Source organism: Nanorana parkeri, unplaced genomic scaffold (assembly GCF_000935625.1).
Source record: "Nanorana parkeri isolate BGI_ZX_2015 unplaced genomic scaffold, ASM93562v1 scaffold87, whole genome shotgun sequence".
Taxonomy (NCBI): Eukaryota; Metazoa; Chordata; class Amphibia; order Anura; family Dicroglossidae; genus Nanorana; species Nanorana parkeri.
In genome coordinates, this window is record NW_017306355.1 from 1,227,422 (window position 1) to 1,243,997 (window position 16,576).

The 16,576-nt window shown below is 41.6% G+C and overlaps 1 protein-coding gene across 2 annotated transcripts in view; it reads left to right on the forward strand.

Moving 5' to 3' along the window:
• FAM193B (family with sequence similarity 193 member B) overlaps positions 1-16,576 on the forward strand; it is a 30,976-nt gene that overhangs the window by 4,026 nt on the left and 10,374 nt on the right. For both annotated transcript variants that reach the window (XM_018552418.1, XM_018552419.1), the window contains exons 2-4: positions 7,492-7,734; positions 11,696-11,930; positions 14,184-14,366. In XM_018552418.1, coding sequence (XP_018407920.1) covers positions 7,492-7,734; positions 11,696-11,930; positions 14,184-14,366 — 661 coding nt within the window. The remainder of the gene's footprint in view (positions 1-7,491; positions 7,735-11,695; positions 11,931-14,183; positions 14,367-16,576) is intronic.

Here is a 16,576-nt window from a genome sequence, read left to right on the forward strand (position 1 = left end):
ACATGCGTGGCTAGGCGATGTTGGGGTTTCGTAAGGAGTGGAGATTTGAGGTGTAGCAAGGCCATCCATGGGTCCTTGCGGAGCTTTACCGAGAATAGGCTGTCCAGCAAACGGAAAACTCTCGACCAAAATCTGGTAATCATGGGGCAAGACCACCACGTGTGGAGGACGTCGCCCAGGGACGAGCAGCCTCTGAAGCATGTTGGCGAGTGTGAAGGGTGAAGGTGGGCCAATCTGGACGGCACCAGGTACCACCACATGAGGGACTTAAAGGCCGTTTCCATGGAAGAGATATTGATGGAGCAGATGGCCATTGAGGCCCAGATCTGCTGCCAACTCTCCAGAGGCTGCGATACCCCTAGGTCCCGTTCCCATTTTCCTACGTAAGAGTGTCTAGTTGGGGAGGTCAATGTGTTGAGTTGGGTATAGATCTGAGAGACAAGTTTAGAGCTGTAAGACACCAAGGAGCTTTTAAGCAGTTCGAAAAGCACTTTTAACTGTGCTGCACAAGAAATTCCATGATTTTCAATGGCCCTGGTTCACACCTGAGCAGAAAAATGACGAGCAGGAAAACTCCAGACGCCTGAAAAGATACAGGATCTTCTTTGGGCAGTTAAAAGTGCTTTTCCTTCCCATAGACTTCATTGGAAATGCCGAAAAACACGCTACAGAAGCATGCTGCACAACGTGAGCGTTTTTGCGCATTTATATGCTCGTTCTTCAATTGTTCAAAATGGTTTATGATGTGCTGATAAAAATTTGCGTCTTCTTGTACACGCGTTAAAACGCGCATACAAATGTGCACAATGCGCATTAACGTGCATACAAATGCGCAAAAACGGTGCCGCCTAGGTGTGAACCAGGGATTTTTTTTGTTATATAATTATTTATTAATTTTCAAACAATGCTCCATATATTTTACATAATTGACAAACATGCAACAATAAAACAAAACAGTGCATCTACAATCTCCCTCCCCCGCCTCTATATTTTACCAATTATCCATAAACCAGTTCATATATACACGGAGCTATGCTCACCTATTTTATCCCTTAGCGTGAGTGATTCTATTTGTAATTATCTGTGACAGTGATGATTACCTTAGGGTTTAATTACTTTAGTGTTTCCATATCTCTATATTGTGATGGTGTATGTCCTCACACACTAATAAGTACTAAATAAAAATAGTAAATAAATAAAACAAGTTAATATGAACATATATTTTACATAATTGACAAACATGCAACAATAAAACAAAACAGTGCATCTACAATCTCCCTCCCCCGCCTCTATATTTTACCAATTATCCATAAACCAGTTCATATATACACGGAGCTATGCTCACCTATTTTATCCCTTAGCGTGAGTGATTCTATTTGTAATTATCTGTGACAGTGATGATTACCTTAGGGTTTAATTACTTTAGTGTTTCCATATCTCTATATTGTGATGGTGTATGTCCTCACACACTAATAAGTACTAAATAAAAATAGTAAATAAATAAAACAAGTTAATATGATATTATATATATAAATGCATCCTATGATACTTATATGTAAGAGTGAATATGAATAGGTGTCCTAAAAGTGTTCCAAAATAACAATGCCAATCAGCACTACCCTTCCTTTCTCCACTCTTCCCCCCTCCCTACCTCTACTCTCCCCTCCCTTCATTTGACAATGTGTTGTGCGCAGTTCAAAAAAAAAAGGTCTTCTACCTTCAATAGTGTCTAAGTGATAATTCCCCAATCTAATGTGCTCTACTGAGGCTCCTCCTACATAAATTAGTTTTAGGTCTTGTTTTAGAAAATATTGATTAATCAAGGCTAGAAGTGGGTAATAGCACCTTTAATTAGATTAAAATAAAACAATAAACAAACAATCTTGGGCATCCTGAGCCAATCCTTCCTATCGTTGATTGGTGTTATCCCTAAACGTATAAGAAAATGAAAATCGTTTTCAAGAGAATAATGTTTTGTTTTCAAAATCCAGGGAACCAGGGATTAATGATGGTAAACATTAACTCTTCAGCTCAGCACATAGTTATACTATGTGGATGGGATTATGTAACTAATATACAGTATTTTTCGCTCCATAAGACACAAGCCGCTCGTTTTCATACAAGTGATCTGACGAAGAACGTCCATGTGATCACTGAGACCGTGGTGCTGTACTCACAGCACCACCTATCTCAGCTGTCAGGAACTGCACAGAACCCTACCCTCCATAGGTGCGTCTTATGGTCATTTGCGCCCTATGGAGCGAAAAATACGGTACTTACAATTTATGTTCTGCTCTCACAACCACTTTATTACACACTACCAACCAGTATTTGAGTAAATCTATGCATGCCATTACCATGTGAAAGAACTTTATGTCTCCCAATAGGTTGTAGGTAGTGGTGTACTCCATGCTGAGACGTGTGAGTTTTGCATGGGAAATTGTGCAGAACTAGAGGTACTGTTTGCACAGGAGGAAAATGCTTTGATTTCTTGAGCCTGCATCAGGTTTCCTTTTAGCACTGACATTTTTGTTTTGTTTTCATGAAAGAGTTTGCACACTGCTTGGAATTCTTGGAGGTATTATTTCTTTGATATTAAAAGAGTATTAGAAATGGCGTCTGTGCTGTCCTGTTGAACAAAGAGACTTTCATTTCATCAACAGTTGGTGATTTTGGTGGGATTTTATAGTGTAAAAGTTAGACCTGTATTCACAGCTAACTTGGCTTCAATAGACACCTGTATCTTTTCACATTAGATTTTTGGTTGGATTTTCTTTTGAAAACATTTTCAGAACCTTAGTAAGATTTTCTAATAGTTATTGGGGTAAATCAATTTCGGCCATAGTGACAAAAAATATAAGGAGCAGGATGGAAAACATGTTTGAGGAATGCCATTCATTCTAAAATCGAAAGATGAGGTTTAATGTCGATAAATGCAAAGTAATGCACTTTGGAATGAAAAATAAACAAATGGGTTATACAATTATGGGTATGCCGCTGGGGAAGTCAGAAATGGAGAAGGATTTGGGGGTCATTGTAGACCACAAACTGAAAGGTAGCTTGCAGTGCCAGGCTGCTGTAAACAAAGCTAGCAGGGTTTTGTCCTGTATTAAAAAGGGGATGTATTGCAGGGACGAGTCTATAATTTTGCCACTTTATAGATCATTGGTTCGACCTCATCTGGAGTACGCGGTCCAGTTCTGGTCACCAGTACTAAGAAAAGATGTCCTTGAGTTGGAAAAAGTCCAGCGGAGGGCAACCAAACTAATTAGGGGCATGGAGGACCAGAGCTACGAGACAAGGCTACTAAATTTAAACATGTTCACATTGGAGGTGAGGAGATTAAGGGGGGATATGATCTCCATGTACAAAATGTTCAATGGTGGTAGCAACATTAGCGATAAACTGTTTAAAATTAACTCCGTGACAAAAACTAGAGGCCACCACCTAAAATTGGTGGAAAAAAAATTCCAGCACAAGGGGTGAAGGGGGTTCTTCACAGTAAGATCAGTTAGGGTCTGGAACTCACTGCCACAGGCGGTGATTTCAGCAAATAATGTGGAATTGTTCAAGAAACTTTTGGACGATTTCTTAAGGGACCGTAATATACAGGGGTACAGGTACTCCTAGAATTAGATCCTAATAGGTTGGACTTGATGGACTAATGTCTTTATTCAACCTCAAATACTATGTAACTATGAAAGTTAAAATCAAATGTCTGATGACATTATCGGATGTTCTGACAATATGTTTTTATATAATCGTTCATAAGAAAATCTACCCATATATGGCCAACTTAAGTGTTTTTATAGAGTATTGTTTAGAAAGTTATTTTGAAGAATTTGGTGTGTAGAGTCGTGTGTAAAATTCTGCTTCAGAGAAACAATTAGGTAAGAAATATTTTTCAAAATTCTTATTAGATATGCTTTGTGAATGGGAACACATATCAAACATATAGTCTGTGTGTGTGTGTTCTCTAATTTGGCTGCAAAGGTGGAAATGCACTTTAAGAGGCTTGGTGGTTTTGTAGTGAATTCATGAGCCTTTAGATTGGCCATTAAGGTCTCGTTCACACCTAGGCGTATTGCATATGCGCATCTGTCGCGCGTTTTTTTTACCGCGATTCGCGTTAAAAAAGTTGAGCGCTTCCCAAGGCTACTTGGCTGTATCCCAACGGAAACGCGCAACAAAACGGCCCAAAGTAGTACCTGTACCTTTTCAGGCGTGGGCCGTTTTGTAGCGCGTTAGGGACGGGTGGAAATACGCCAAGGTGGGAACGAGACCATTGAATACAATGGGATTTATATTTTTGAGCGTTTTGTAGAGCGTTCGTCGAGCGTAGAACGCGCTACAAAACGTTCAGGTGTGAACGAGGGCTAACTGGCCAAGGGTTACGAATTGCTTGTTTTGCATTACCTTTGAAGCCATTGGGATGCCTGTTGTCAGATGCTTGTTGGCTGTCTCCTTTCATAAGTATACATGTATTTGTGTATGTAAATAATGTGTTTCTGGAGTCCTAAAGCAAACTTTGGCAAAGCTGGACAGTTCCATGGAGCTAGGTGTGAGCCTTTTTATTGTCAGTCGTAGCGGCGACCATGTGTTTCCTTAATGGAATCCTATACTTTGAGAAATCTTGAGGCAGTCATAGCTGAAGAATGTCTGAAAATGCTGGTTGTTTGGCTGCCGTGATGATCCAGTGGCTTCAGTACTTTGAGGCATAGACCTAGAAGTTGGATGCAGAAGAAGAGTTTTGACCTTTTTCTGCATGTTTGTTTCAGATCAGTGATGCAGAACAGGGATGCACCAGTGATACTAAGCACCAATACCGGCACTTTAAATTTTTAAACTGAAGCAGGCGCTGTATACAGGCACCATGATTCACAGAAAGGCTGCTGAGGTCCCAGCATGCGGTAAAGTAAGTTGTAAAGGGGCTGCTCCAAATTGCTCCCCTGATGGACTACAGCCTCACATTTAGTTTACTAATTTGTATTGAGATTGTAGTCTATCACAGGAGCGAGCTTGGAGCTGTGTCTACTTTACAACACACACAGGGACCGTGGGGAATAAAAGTAGCCACCATCCAGAAGGAAGGGCAGTGTCACCAACAATTCAGAGATGATTTGAGGGTCTACAGCCCAGTGATACACAAATAAGTAACACTTTTGTTAAAGCGGACCTTTACACTCAAAAATCTAATTCTACCAATGCATCCCTCTATGTATGATGATTAATAATAACATAGACATGTCAGGTGTAAAATGCTGTGATTTTGGAAATACTAAGGCTGGGTTCACACCTAGGCGTATTGAATGTGCGTGTTTGTCGCGCGTTTCGCGTCGTGCGTTTTTTACCGCGATTCGAGACCAAAACGCCCCAAAGAAGTACATGTACTTCTTTGGGCGTAGGCCGTTTTGTATCACGTTCGGACGGGCGGAAATACGGCAAGGTGTGAACCAGACCCATTGAATACAATGGGATTTAGATGTTTGAGCGTTTTGTAGAGCGTTCGTCGAGCGTTGAACGCGCTACAAAGCGTTCAGGTGTGAACCAGGCCTTACACTTGCAGAACATTCACTTCCTGCTTTGAAAGTGCAAATTGCTTAGGTTTGTCAAAGCAATGCACACTGGGATTGCCTTGTCATCAGCAGAACATTGCTGGGAAATCTCATCTGTAATCTCATGAGATCTCAGGGGAAGGCATTTTCCTCCCTTGAGATGATGTGCATGGTCAACATTTTTAGTCCTTTTTTCTTTATATAGTAAAAATAAAAACCCCAGTGGTGATTTAATACCACCAAAAGAAAGCTTTGTGTCCCCAAAAAAGGGTATGAAATTAATTTAATTACAGCGTTGCATGACGGAATATACGTCAGTCAAAGTACCGCAGCGCTAAATACTGAAAAATGGCCTGGACAGGACGGGTGTTTAACACCCCGGTAATCCAGTGGTTAAGGTATCCTTACAAATGTTTGAGGCTTTCTGTCTGACTCTAGTGTTCGCAGAATGTTGTCCTAAAAGATGACTTCAGGGAATGAAATATATATGTACAATTGTTAAACCACATTCCATCCTTGTGTCACAAAATGAAAATGTTTGAACAAATATTTCAAGAACGCAAGATATGATAATGATCTGTATAGGAAAAAGCCTTTATGTATTGGTATGTTTTATTGGTGAACCACCTCCAAGGATAAGGATGATTTTTGAAAAAGAAACATGTCTTAAATTAGAAGGAAAGGCCGAGATAATCCACATTTTAAACTTTATTCCTCCTATTGCCATCACACTTGCTGTATACAGTTTGTAAGAAATCACAATGGGAATACCTTATTGCAATCTGTTTCTAAGTGGTCACATATGTCCGTCTGTGCAGCTGGTGGAAGGAAACGCTCTCCCCCTCCAACAACGTCCAAAGCAGTGGATGTGGGAGGTGACGTAGCTGCTTTAGAAATTCAGCGCCATTGTTAGCCCTGCACAGAAGGACACATCCACAGAGTTTTGCAGTCAGGTGACCACTTGGAAAATAAAGTATCCATTGAGACTTCTTACAAACTGTATACAGCAGGTGTAAGGGAGAGAATGTTTAAAGGAGAACTATGAGGAGAGTGAAAATCACTCAGCCTCATAGTTCAATTAAACTGTCACACGTCGGCTCATTAGATCGGGAAGTGAGCGAACCCATACCGTCGCTCGCTCACTTCTCGATCCTGTGCCTGCAGAGAGCCGTGACTGTCACTCACGGCTCCCTACGGGGATTTCCCCCCTCCTCTGTCCGATCCTCCAGCGCTGACTGGCGGAATGGACGGGGGAGGGGGCAGGGACAGCTGGCTCTGCCTCTAGATAGGCAGAGCCAGCTGTCACTCACGCACTTGGCCGAATCCCGTCATCTACGTCGGGATCCGCTCCGGCTGCAGCGTCTCAGTATACCGCGAGCTGTAGCTCGCGGTATACTGAGCTTAGGGTAACGGGAGGACGCTAGTTTGTGTCCTCCCGTTACCCTTAGGAGAACTATGGGCAAAAGCACTGACCCCATAGTTCTACTTTGTAAAAGTTAAATATTTTAGCCTCACCTTCCACTTTAAATAATCTGAAGGTGTGTAACCTATCAAAGCAGGCCATTCCAATTTAGAATAAAGAGACCTTTCTGACATTGTATTAGGAATATGCGAAAGAAGCCACAAGTCCTGTGCATTTAATCTTGAGACCTCCAAACAGAATGTTGGCCCTGGTGATCTAACCCATATATTGCTTCTTATTGTGATGAACTACATGACGAGTGTCTCATTTATCCAGGTCATGTTATATCTAGTAGTAATTAATCACATTCAGACAGACTTGTTTTATTAAAGTTGAAGGCGCTTGTTGCTTATTTAAGCAGCCTCTTTGGTTATGATGGTTGTTAAAGGGATATATACATTTTAATATTTTAGACACTTAGTTAGGCCTGTTAGTAGTTCATTTTCTGACATCTATTACTCTGTTTTCTTTTAGGTATTGCCATCTTCCAGTGAGTTTGTACAAACATGCTGCCTCTTGTGTCACCGGGAAAGAAAAGATTGGTTGGGTTCACCGCCTCACAATGGGGTGCTCTCCGCCATGGATGAAATTCCTGCTTCTTTCATGCCTTCCTTGGCACAGAATCTTTTGGGGGAAATGCCACTGTGGATTTGCCAGAGCTGCCGGAAGAGCGTGGAGGAAGAGGAGAGACAGACGATGCCAGAGCAGCCTTTAGCGGTGAGCATTCTATCTGTTCTCAAATTAGTTGCTGAATCTGTGTTCCTCGGCTTTCTACTTTGCTCTAACTGACTTATATCGTTTTCCATTCTGATGTGCTTTTTGTTGTTCCTCTATATTGCGTTAGAATTATTTGGTATCCCTTGATTTTTTTTTTTTTTTCTTCAAGTTTTTGAAAACGTTTTAAATGATGTTTTATGTCATTTTGCCAAGATTGTATAATCTATAGTTGTCTAGCGATTGCTTGGCATCGTCTACAGTGATGTATGCCAAATTTGGTACACTGGATCAAGCTTTTAGGGCTCATGCAGACCATTACAGTGAGCTTCCGCACGCACATAATGTGTACTGTATTAATACAGACCATTCATTTTGAATGAGCTGCAACGGACCACTAACAACACTGTAACACCTCTTTTAATGGACATGCATTTTGTTCACATCAAAGCACAATGCATAGATGGTTCACATTCCTATGATGTAGAGCACTAAAATGCAGAATTGCTGTGTTGCACTGCCTTGATGTGTTGTGATAGCCAAAGTAGTCACCGGCACTCCAATGTCAGTGAGTAACATTGGAGTGCCAGTGACTACTTGGTCTATTACGGTTTGATTGGTGGTGCCATCCGCGGTCACTGCAGCACCCACCCACATATTACAGGTAATCCGCAGTCAGGAGTGTGATGGCATTCTAATGTTTGCCTTGATGTGTTGGGCGCCTTTCGCACCGTGCATTATCATAATGCTATAGTATAACTGGCCCCTACAGGTGAACAAGTGTGGTCTGAATTTCAGTGTGCATGGTAACGACAGGACTTCAGATTACTTAGGGCTCTGCCCTAAGTACGTACTCTCATGTAAAGAGTAAATATACATTTTAAATATCTTTTTTTTTTCTTTTAGTTTTTGGCGCATTTGTTTTTCTAATAGTTGTCGGGCCCTTAGATACTGACGATTGTTTTCAACTGTAGCGATGAAAACAATTGAAAGAGCAGGATAGAAAATATTTCTTGATCAAACGAAATTCAAACAGTAAATGTGGTTTTCGTTTGAGAAACTCCATTTATTCTAAAATCGAATGTTTGAATCAAATGAGCTTTTAAAAGACATTTGTCCAGATTCCACAAGGGTTTTTTTTTTTTTTTTTAATTCCTGGAGTTTAGCTTCAAGCATTTAAAATAATTGATTTTCTTGTACTTTTACCTGAATTTTTGTTTAAATGGTGACAAGTTCTCTTTCACTCTAACTATAGTAACTCACCTTGTACATAGCAATAGCTGTAAATCATCTTGTTCGTAGAAATGTTTTACTGGTTGTCAAGAGAACTGAGATTTGTTGAGAAATGTAGCCATTTTATGGCCCAAAGAATATGAGGAAAGCTACAGGGAAGGGTAACAGAAGCCATAATAGCAGTTACTGAAATCCATTACAGTTTCCGAAGTTGTGACGCAACAAAGGCATATTTCCAGTTCACCAACCCTTATGCTTGTTTAGCAGTGTGCCTTGGGGTATGTATAAAAAAAATGTTGGTGACCTTCATAGCAGCGCTTAGAGGAGCGTGTTTCATGCCTTGTACATTTATATTTTTCTGCACTTAGGAAAGCACATGGCAGATTTAGGTTGTTTTTTTTGCACTGAGAAGATAAAGACAAAAAGAGAATCTGATTCAGTTATATGCTTTTTCTGGCAGACACTGGGTACAATCTATAGCGTTAAATGCTATCAAAGGTGCCAAAGAGCTGTTCAGACAAAAAAGACTGATATTATGCATTATTTACATGGAATCTTGTCGTGAATAGCTGTAGGCTGGAACTACTATATCACAATAAATACAGTTAGATCCCACTGATCTAAGGGAATGCGCATATATTACACATACCAGGGGTGGAATTCCTATCGCCCAGCTGGGCAAGCAGCAGGTCTAAATGTAGAGCAGGGTAGCCATTTTGTACACTGCAACAGCTGCACAGGAGATTGAGCACAATGCTGTGCTCTGATCTCCTGTATTGGAGGGTAGGCTCCATAATGAGATCCTGTCACCTCCAAATGCTATCACATAGAGGCTTGATAGCCCCTGTGTGGTAGCAATTAAGTTAAGTGGTAAATAAATTAAAATATGAAAAAATTATATCAAGTAAAAATAAATAGAAAAGTCATAGAAATTGAAATAAAAAAATGAAAAGTTAAAAATAATAAAATAAAAAAGTTAAAAAAATTAAATTAAGTGATAAAGTAAAAATTTTTTATTTAGATGAAACTTAAGTAAAAGAATTAAAACCAACCCCGTCTTCCCCTGCCATCCTGCATGCGAATGCGTATTGTGCACGCTGAGTGCTGCCCCCATTGCACTGTGTTCCATATTGTGGTAGCCGGGCAGCATCGCTCTCTAACACGCACAATGTGCATTAAAGGGTAAGTTCCCTTTCCCAAGTAATTTGGAAAAATCTGCCTCTCAACCACCCCCAGCCCAAATTTCCACCGCCCAGTGACCGCGCTGACCAATGAGAGGTGCTTCTTAGGGTTAAATACGGTTTTGGTTGAAATTTATTTTTTGCATCAGGACGAGTAGACTGTCATGAGGGACAAGTAGATTTAGCTTTTGTACAAGTAGTTTTTTTTTTTTTTTACATTTCCACACCCCTGAATGTGCTAAAGGTAAGTTTAATAGCCAGGCAACTTCCACCTTCAGGATGAGGTCAGTGGTGGCAGCACCATTTTTCTCTCAAGAAAGTTTTGTTTAAAGCAAATAGTAATTGTAAAGGCTTATCGACCCACTGTTGGAACTAATGCCATAGCAGCCCACACGCCCGCTATGGAGCCCGGGGCTAGGAGAAGTGGGCTGTTAATCCGTGTCCACCTGACCTGGCCTGTGTGCTGGACCTCAACAAACTGATCTCTCTCCAAAAGCTGCCTTAAAGTACAACTGTAATTAGTTCCCCCTACCCCACAAGCTGCCAGCGATCTTCATTGTGTGGCCATGCTTGCAGCCATCACACCACCCTTCAAACTGAGCATAACACATGCAGGCTGGTGTATAACAGCCTTAAAAGATCCACAAAGATCACAGCAATGACTCTGAAGTCTGGCTTTAGGGCTTGTTCACACCTATTCCTGTGTGTTCCAGCACGATTACTGGAACACACAGGAATTACTGTTACCACTGGAACGCACTGGAACAAGCCCAGCTTAGAAACACCTGGCGTTTGTTTACATTAGAAGGCTGACAGGCTGCCAAGTTCCTATTCTCCATAGAAAAAAAAAATGGACAAGAGCTATAATGTAAGGACTTTTGTTGTGAACGTTGATAATTAATTTATCCACAATGCAAAGGTGAATGAGGGTTTGTTTTAAAGTGTGTGTGTGTGTATTGTTTGTTCAAAATATGTGCTTAATAATAAAAATTTCTTTTCTTATGAATAATGGTGCACAATCTTGTAATGCATGTGTTTTTTGTTTGTTTGTTTTTTCCCTCACCGTTACTTCTGTGCAGTCACCTCATAACATTAAAGATTAATTCCGGTCTGAAAGTATAATTTAACTGCAGTGTGCTTTGTTTATTGATGCATTTTGTTTCCATTATTGTCCATATACAGACTTTCCTCCATTATTTACCTGTGCTACATTGTAATCGCTGAGCCTCCCTGCTGAACGGATGCTGAGATAATGCATTTTCTATGTGGCTAAGATTTTCTTTCCAATCAGCCCTGGGATGTCCCTGTCTGCCAGTTATTTCTGCATGGTGATAAGAGGTTCAGAGACATTTGGAGACTGTGCATATACACAACCTATATATGGGCAAACACTTTAATACCCTTTTGTTGTGTTCAGTTGCATTTACTGAAAGCGCTTGTCATCTCTATAAGCCATTTTTGTTTTCCAGGGAAAGGATGACAAACTCTAGTTCAGCTTCTCTACTACTATCACATAACATGTAACATCTTACTTTATTCTCTTCTAACAGGTATCTCTGTCACACGCATCCTGCAAGTCCCAGTCCTGTGGTGGTGGTTCACACTCCTCCTCTTCCTCATCATCTTCCTCTACATCTTCATCTTCCTCATCCTCCTCTTCTTCATCCTCTTGCCATGGAAACTCTGGGGACTGGGACCCCAGCTCTTTCTTGTCTGCCCACAAGCTGTCCGGGCTTTGGAACTCGCAGCACTCCAATGGGAACATAGGAGGAGGAGGATCTGCAGGTGAGTTTTGAAACCCTCTATATAGGTCATTACATTGTATCAATTTATTCATAAGAATCTTACCTGTTTGTGTTCTGTAGATACTGAAATAGACCGTCCCAGTAGCTCCCTCAGGCAGCCAAATGGGAGGGTTTACCTGCTTCCAAAATAGAGAGAGAAACCATGCATCTACTCTTCCCTGAAACTGTAATACCTTGGCCAACAAAAGGCTGTATCCCAGGCAAATAAATATGTTCTACAGTCTCATGCATCCATGTGGGCTGGCAGGCTCCCAAGATACTGTTGTAATAAAACAAAATATTTATTTGTTTGTGCCTCCATTGTGAAATTTAAAGACAGATTTCTCCACAATGCCTATAGGTACAGAGGTGAATGAGGGCTTGTATTCAAGGGATTTTACTGTTTGTTTAGAATATGTAAATACTTTATTATGCAGTCTAGACACAGGATGACTTTAGGAAAACCATAACTGTCTGCAAAAAGTTTTTCTCCTTTGTGTGTTTTTAAAACATGCTTAAACTATATAAAATTGCTTGGGTAGTCATTGTATTTCTTTTGAAGTGAGGATTTGCTTGGTGCCAGATTACCTTAAAAGATAAATACCTGTGATTGGGTTCTCATGGAAGCAGCTTCTCCCTAATCCTTGTGTTTTATATTTAATCCTGAGGGCCAGGAAAGCCCATCCTAGTCACGCCCATGCCCATTCACACTAGTACAGTACATTAATCACATAGTACCATGCAATTAACGCACTCTACCACACAATTACTCCTACCGTGCATTCTGGTGTGGGAGGTGTGTTGTGTTGCCATTCATTTTGAATGGTACCCCAAACACACCTCCCACCAACAGTTTGTACACCCACACTGGAACACACGGTACCTTAATGCCGTGCATTCTATTGCAGTGCGACTTGGGTTGTGACTTAATGACCAAGGACAAAAGTGGGTCCTGAGGTTACACAGGTTGAGAACCACTGCTTTAAAGTGTATGTCTGAGCAAAAAAAAAAGAAGCAGGTAGTACATTTCTGCAGTACATGCACATCTCCCTGTGTTTTGCTTGTTGGCCCCCTATGTGATATCATTAAAGCTAGGTGTAAAAATATAACTGACAACAAATAAAAGAAAAAAAATTCAAAGCCTTCCACCCCCATGGAAATCACAATTGCGCAACACATGTTACATATCACCGCGAATGCCGGAGTGTGAGCAATAATTCTGGGGCCATCACTCACTGGTAACTCTAAATTGATGAGTGGCGAAGCCTTTTAAAGTGTCTCCTATAGCAGGGCTAAAAATTTCAAGTCCTGAGTTACTAGCCAGGGCTTACGTGTTACTCGCCGCCAGTTGCCCCAGCTAACCCCTACCCCGACCTTAACTCCGCCCCTAAACACACCCTCTTAAATTATCTTATGATTCTTATATTATGATAGTTGCTGCATGTAAACGGCAGATTAGGGATTTCTGCTGCAGGAAAACGCAAGTTCCAGACGCAGGAATCCCTAATCCCTAAATTATAGGTGTAAATTGGGGCCTAATATACACATACACTAAAACACATAATTACACTTAATACTCCCCGCTTATTAACCACACACACACACACATAAAATAATACACTCCCCTCTTATTACCCCCCCCACACACATACATAAAATAATACACTTCCCCCTTATTAATCCCCACACACACATAAAATACACTCCCCCTTATTAACATGACCTTCATGTCAGGGTTGGGTGTGGATGGATTCAATAGCTACGTTACCATTTGTAAAAAAAGGAGGTAGGGCCAGAAGGTGGGAATTTCATTGAGTTAGGGGAAGCAATAATAGGCCAAAAACAATAGGCTGGCATGTGTGTGCTCAAGTGGGTGAGGGGGGGTTTCATCTGGTATATCAGTGTACTAACAGATATTGAGACAAAGACTTGGTATAGAGGCATGTAGTCTTGCTTGCATGAAGAGGGACCTCAGGCTTTTTGAGGGTTGAAGGGACCTCATATTGGAGCAGTGCTGTAAAATCAAAGGTAAGGCCTAAAGCGTAGTGTTTCTTCTGTGTCCCTAGAGAACTAGAATAGAAATCAGTGTAATAGGGGCAGTGCTTTCTTTATGTTAACTTTGGCTGTAGGCATAATACAATGTTTTATTTTTACATATATTTGACATGATTTATAGACCAAAGGAATCGTATATGTGACAGCTTGTTTAGTTATAAATGTTGCTTAGACTTGATACCTGCATTTTGTTCTGTAGGGGAGAAGGGCAGCAGGCTTCCGCCATCTCCGGAGCGTGGTAGCAAGTCATCGAAGCTGTCTGGTTTAAAGGTGTGTCCATATAGCCCATCTGGAGCCAGCACAGGAACTCTCCCTACCTCACTTAACTTTTGTAAATCTCCAAAACAGTTCAAAAGCATGTGCCATAGGCCAGCATCCCCAGGTTAGTACAAACTTGAATATTTGTTATGATTAGATTTATGAGGCTAGTGTATCTCTTTTTACAGTTACATGGTAGACCAACTGTTTTTAACTGCTTTTATAACTGGATATCTAAGTAAACAACCTCTAAATAAGTGTGTGCCCCCATTCACACATTATCAGCTTTTGGCGCAGAAACACGCTAAACATAAAAAATGCTTGTCAATGCGAGTTGTTCACACTAGGGCGGCGTCTGCCCAAGTGTTCCAGCTATTGTAATAGCCACAAGTGCGCGGAATCTGTGCGTATGTTACCGTTTGCGTGTTTTCGCGCCGCACGGAGCCTAAGATTCTTTTGTATGATTTTATTTGTTTTCTTGAACCTGGCTATCTTTTGAACAGATCAAATTTGAGATTAGTATATAAAAACTTTTTAATATGGCTTTAAATGGTCAAATGTTATTAAAGCGTTAAAGGAGAACTATGAGGTGAGTGCTTTTCACTCACCTCATAGTTCTAGCCGACCTGTGACAATGAGACTGTCACAGGTCGGCTCAGTAGATCGGGAGGTGAGCGAACACATACAGGGTTCGCTCGCCTCTCGATCCTGTCACTGCTCTCTGCCGTGACAGGGGGAGGGACTGGATTCCCCTCTCCCCGCTCCGATCTGCCAGCGCTGACTGGCGGAACGGACGGGGGAGGGGGCGGGTACAGCTGGCTCTGCCTCTAGATAGGCAGACCCAGCTGTCACTCACGCAGCTGGGCGGATCCCGTCATCTAAGTCGGGATCCGCTCCGGCTGCGCCGTCTCAGTATACCGCGAACTGTAGCTCGCGGTATACTGAGCTTATGTTAACGGGAGGACGCTAGTTTGTGTCCTCCCGTTACCCTAAGGAGAACTATGGGGAAAAACACTGACCCCATAGTTCTCCTTTTAAACCTATGACAAGCTTGGCCAGTTCTGAGCATAAGGTGGAATAATGTCATAGGTTCTCTTAAAATCTAAATCAAATGTCAGTAGTTCCAGAGATAAAGGCAGCTGAATTTACAAGCAGATCTTGATTTTTCCTGTAAAGTTGAGCTTGTCTTAGACCCTCTCTACCTTCTGATCCTCAAGTTAGGACAGGGGAAACTTGGGAGGCATAATGAACAGTGCCAAACTTGATTTTTATGGGCAAAGTTGAGATTTGCATATAATTTTATCAGATTCTAAATCTTGATCTAATAATCCTGACATGTACAGTATTGGCAGTTTTTCCTGCATGTAAGAATATTTTTATGCTCAGGTTTACACAGGTTCATGACAGGTACGATTTAAAGTAGGGATGTCCAGATACCAGTGCTGATACTTGGCATTTTCATGAGAACTACCAGGGTTGCAGCGGTTGCAGCTGGGACCTGGCTCTGGCACTCCAGCACTGTCCTGAAATCATTAGTCTGTATTGTTTTAAAAAACTGTCACATGACAATAAAGAAAAATGTATCAGTACTTGTAAGTACTTGGGCAAGTACCAGCACTTGTACCTGCAAAACTGGTATCGGTGCATCCCTTTATTTATATTTATAAAAACTAAATCATACATTAAAACAGAGCTGTACAAATCCCAGGAGCTCCGTATGCTCCTTACAAATCACAGCTGCCTCCTAACTAGTCTTGGAGCTTCAAAAGTATCTGTACTTGTACCGAGTACGTTACTTGGTATCGGTGCATCCCTAATGTAAAGCAAGCCTTTCACTAACACTACTAAACTAATTGTCCAGGATTACTGCAGGTGCCAGCAGTTGGAACCTGCATTCCTTTTTATGCGACTGCCATTGTGCAGTTTCTATGTTCTCAGTGACCTATTAAGAGGAGTGGGCATTGACAGTTCTGTTCTGGGGTAGGTAAAGGGGACAGGCATTCATGTTTGCTTCACTGCCATCCATTGAGATGACTGTAGTAAGGCCTGCTAGTGACAGGTTAGCTTTAAACTGACTTTTAGGGCCGGTTCACACTAGCTCAGCTGCGTTCCAGCGGAGCAAGTGTGAAAGTGTGGCCCTAAAAGTCACACTGGAGCGCATCCTGGCCGGCTTCCTGCGTTCAGGAGCGGGAGGTGTCATGGAGGTGCTTTGAAGTCAATGGCACCGCAGTGGACCCGGAACGCAAGTGTTGTATTTCCATGCGTTCTGGTGCGGGCGATCGCAGTGCGGGCGATCGCACTGCGGGCGGGGGGGGGGGAAGGACGCCGGATTCG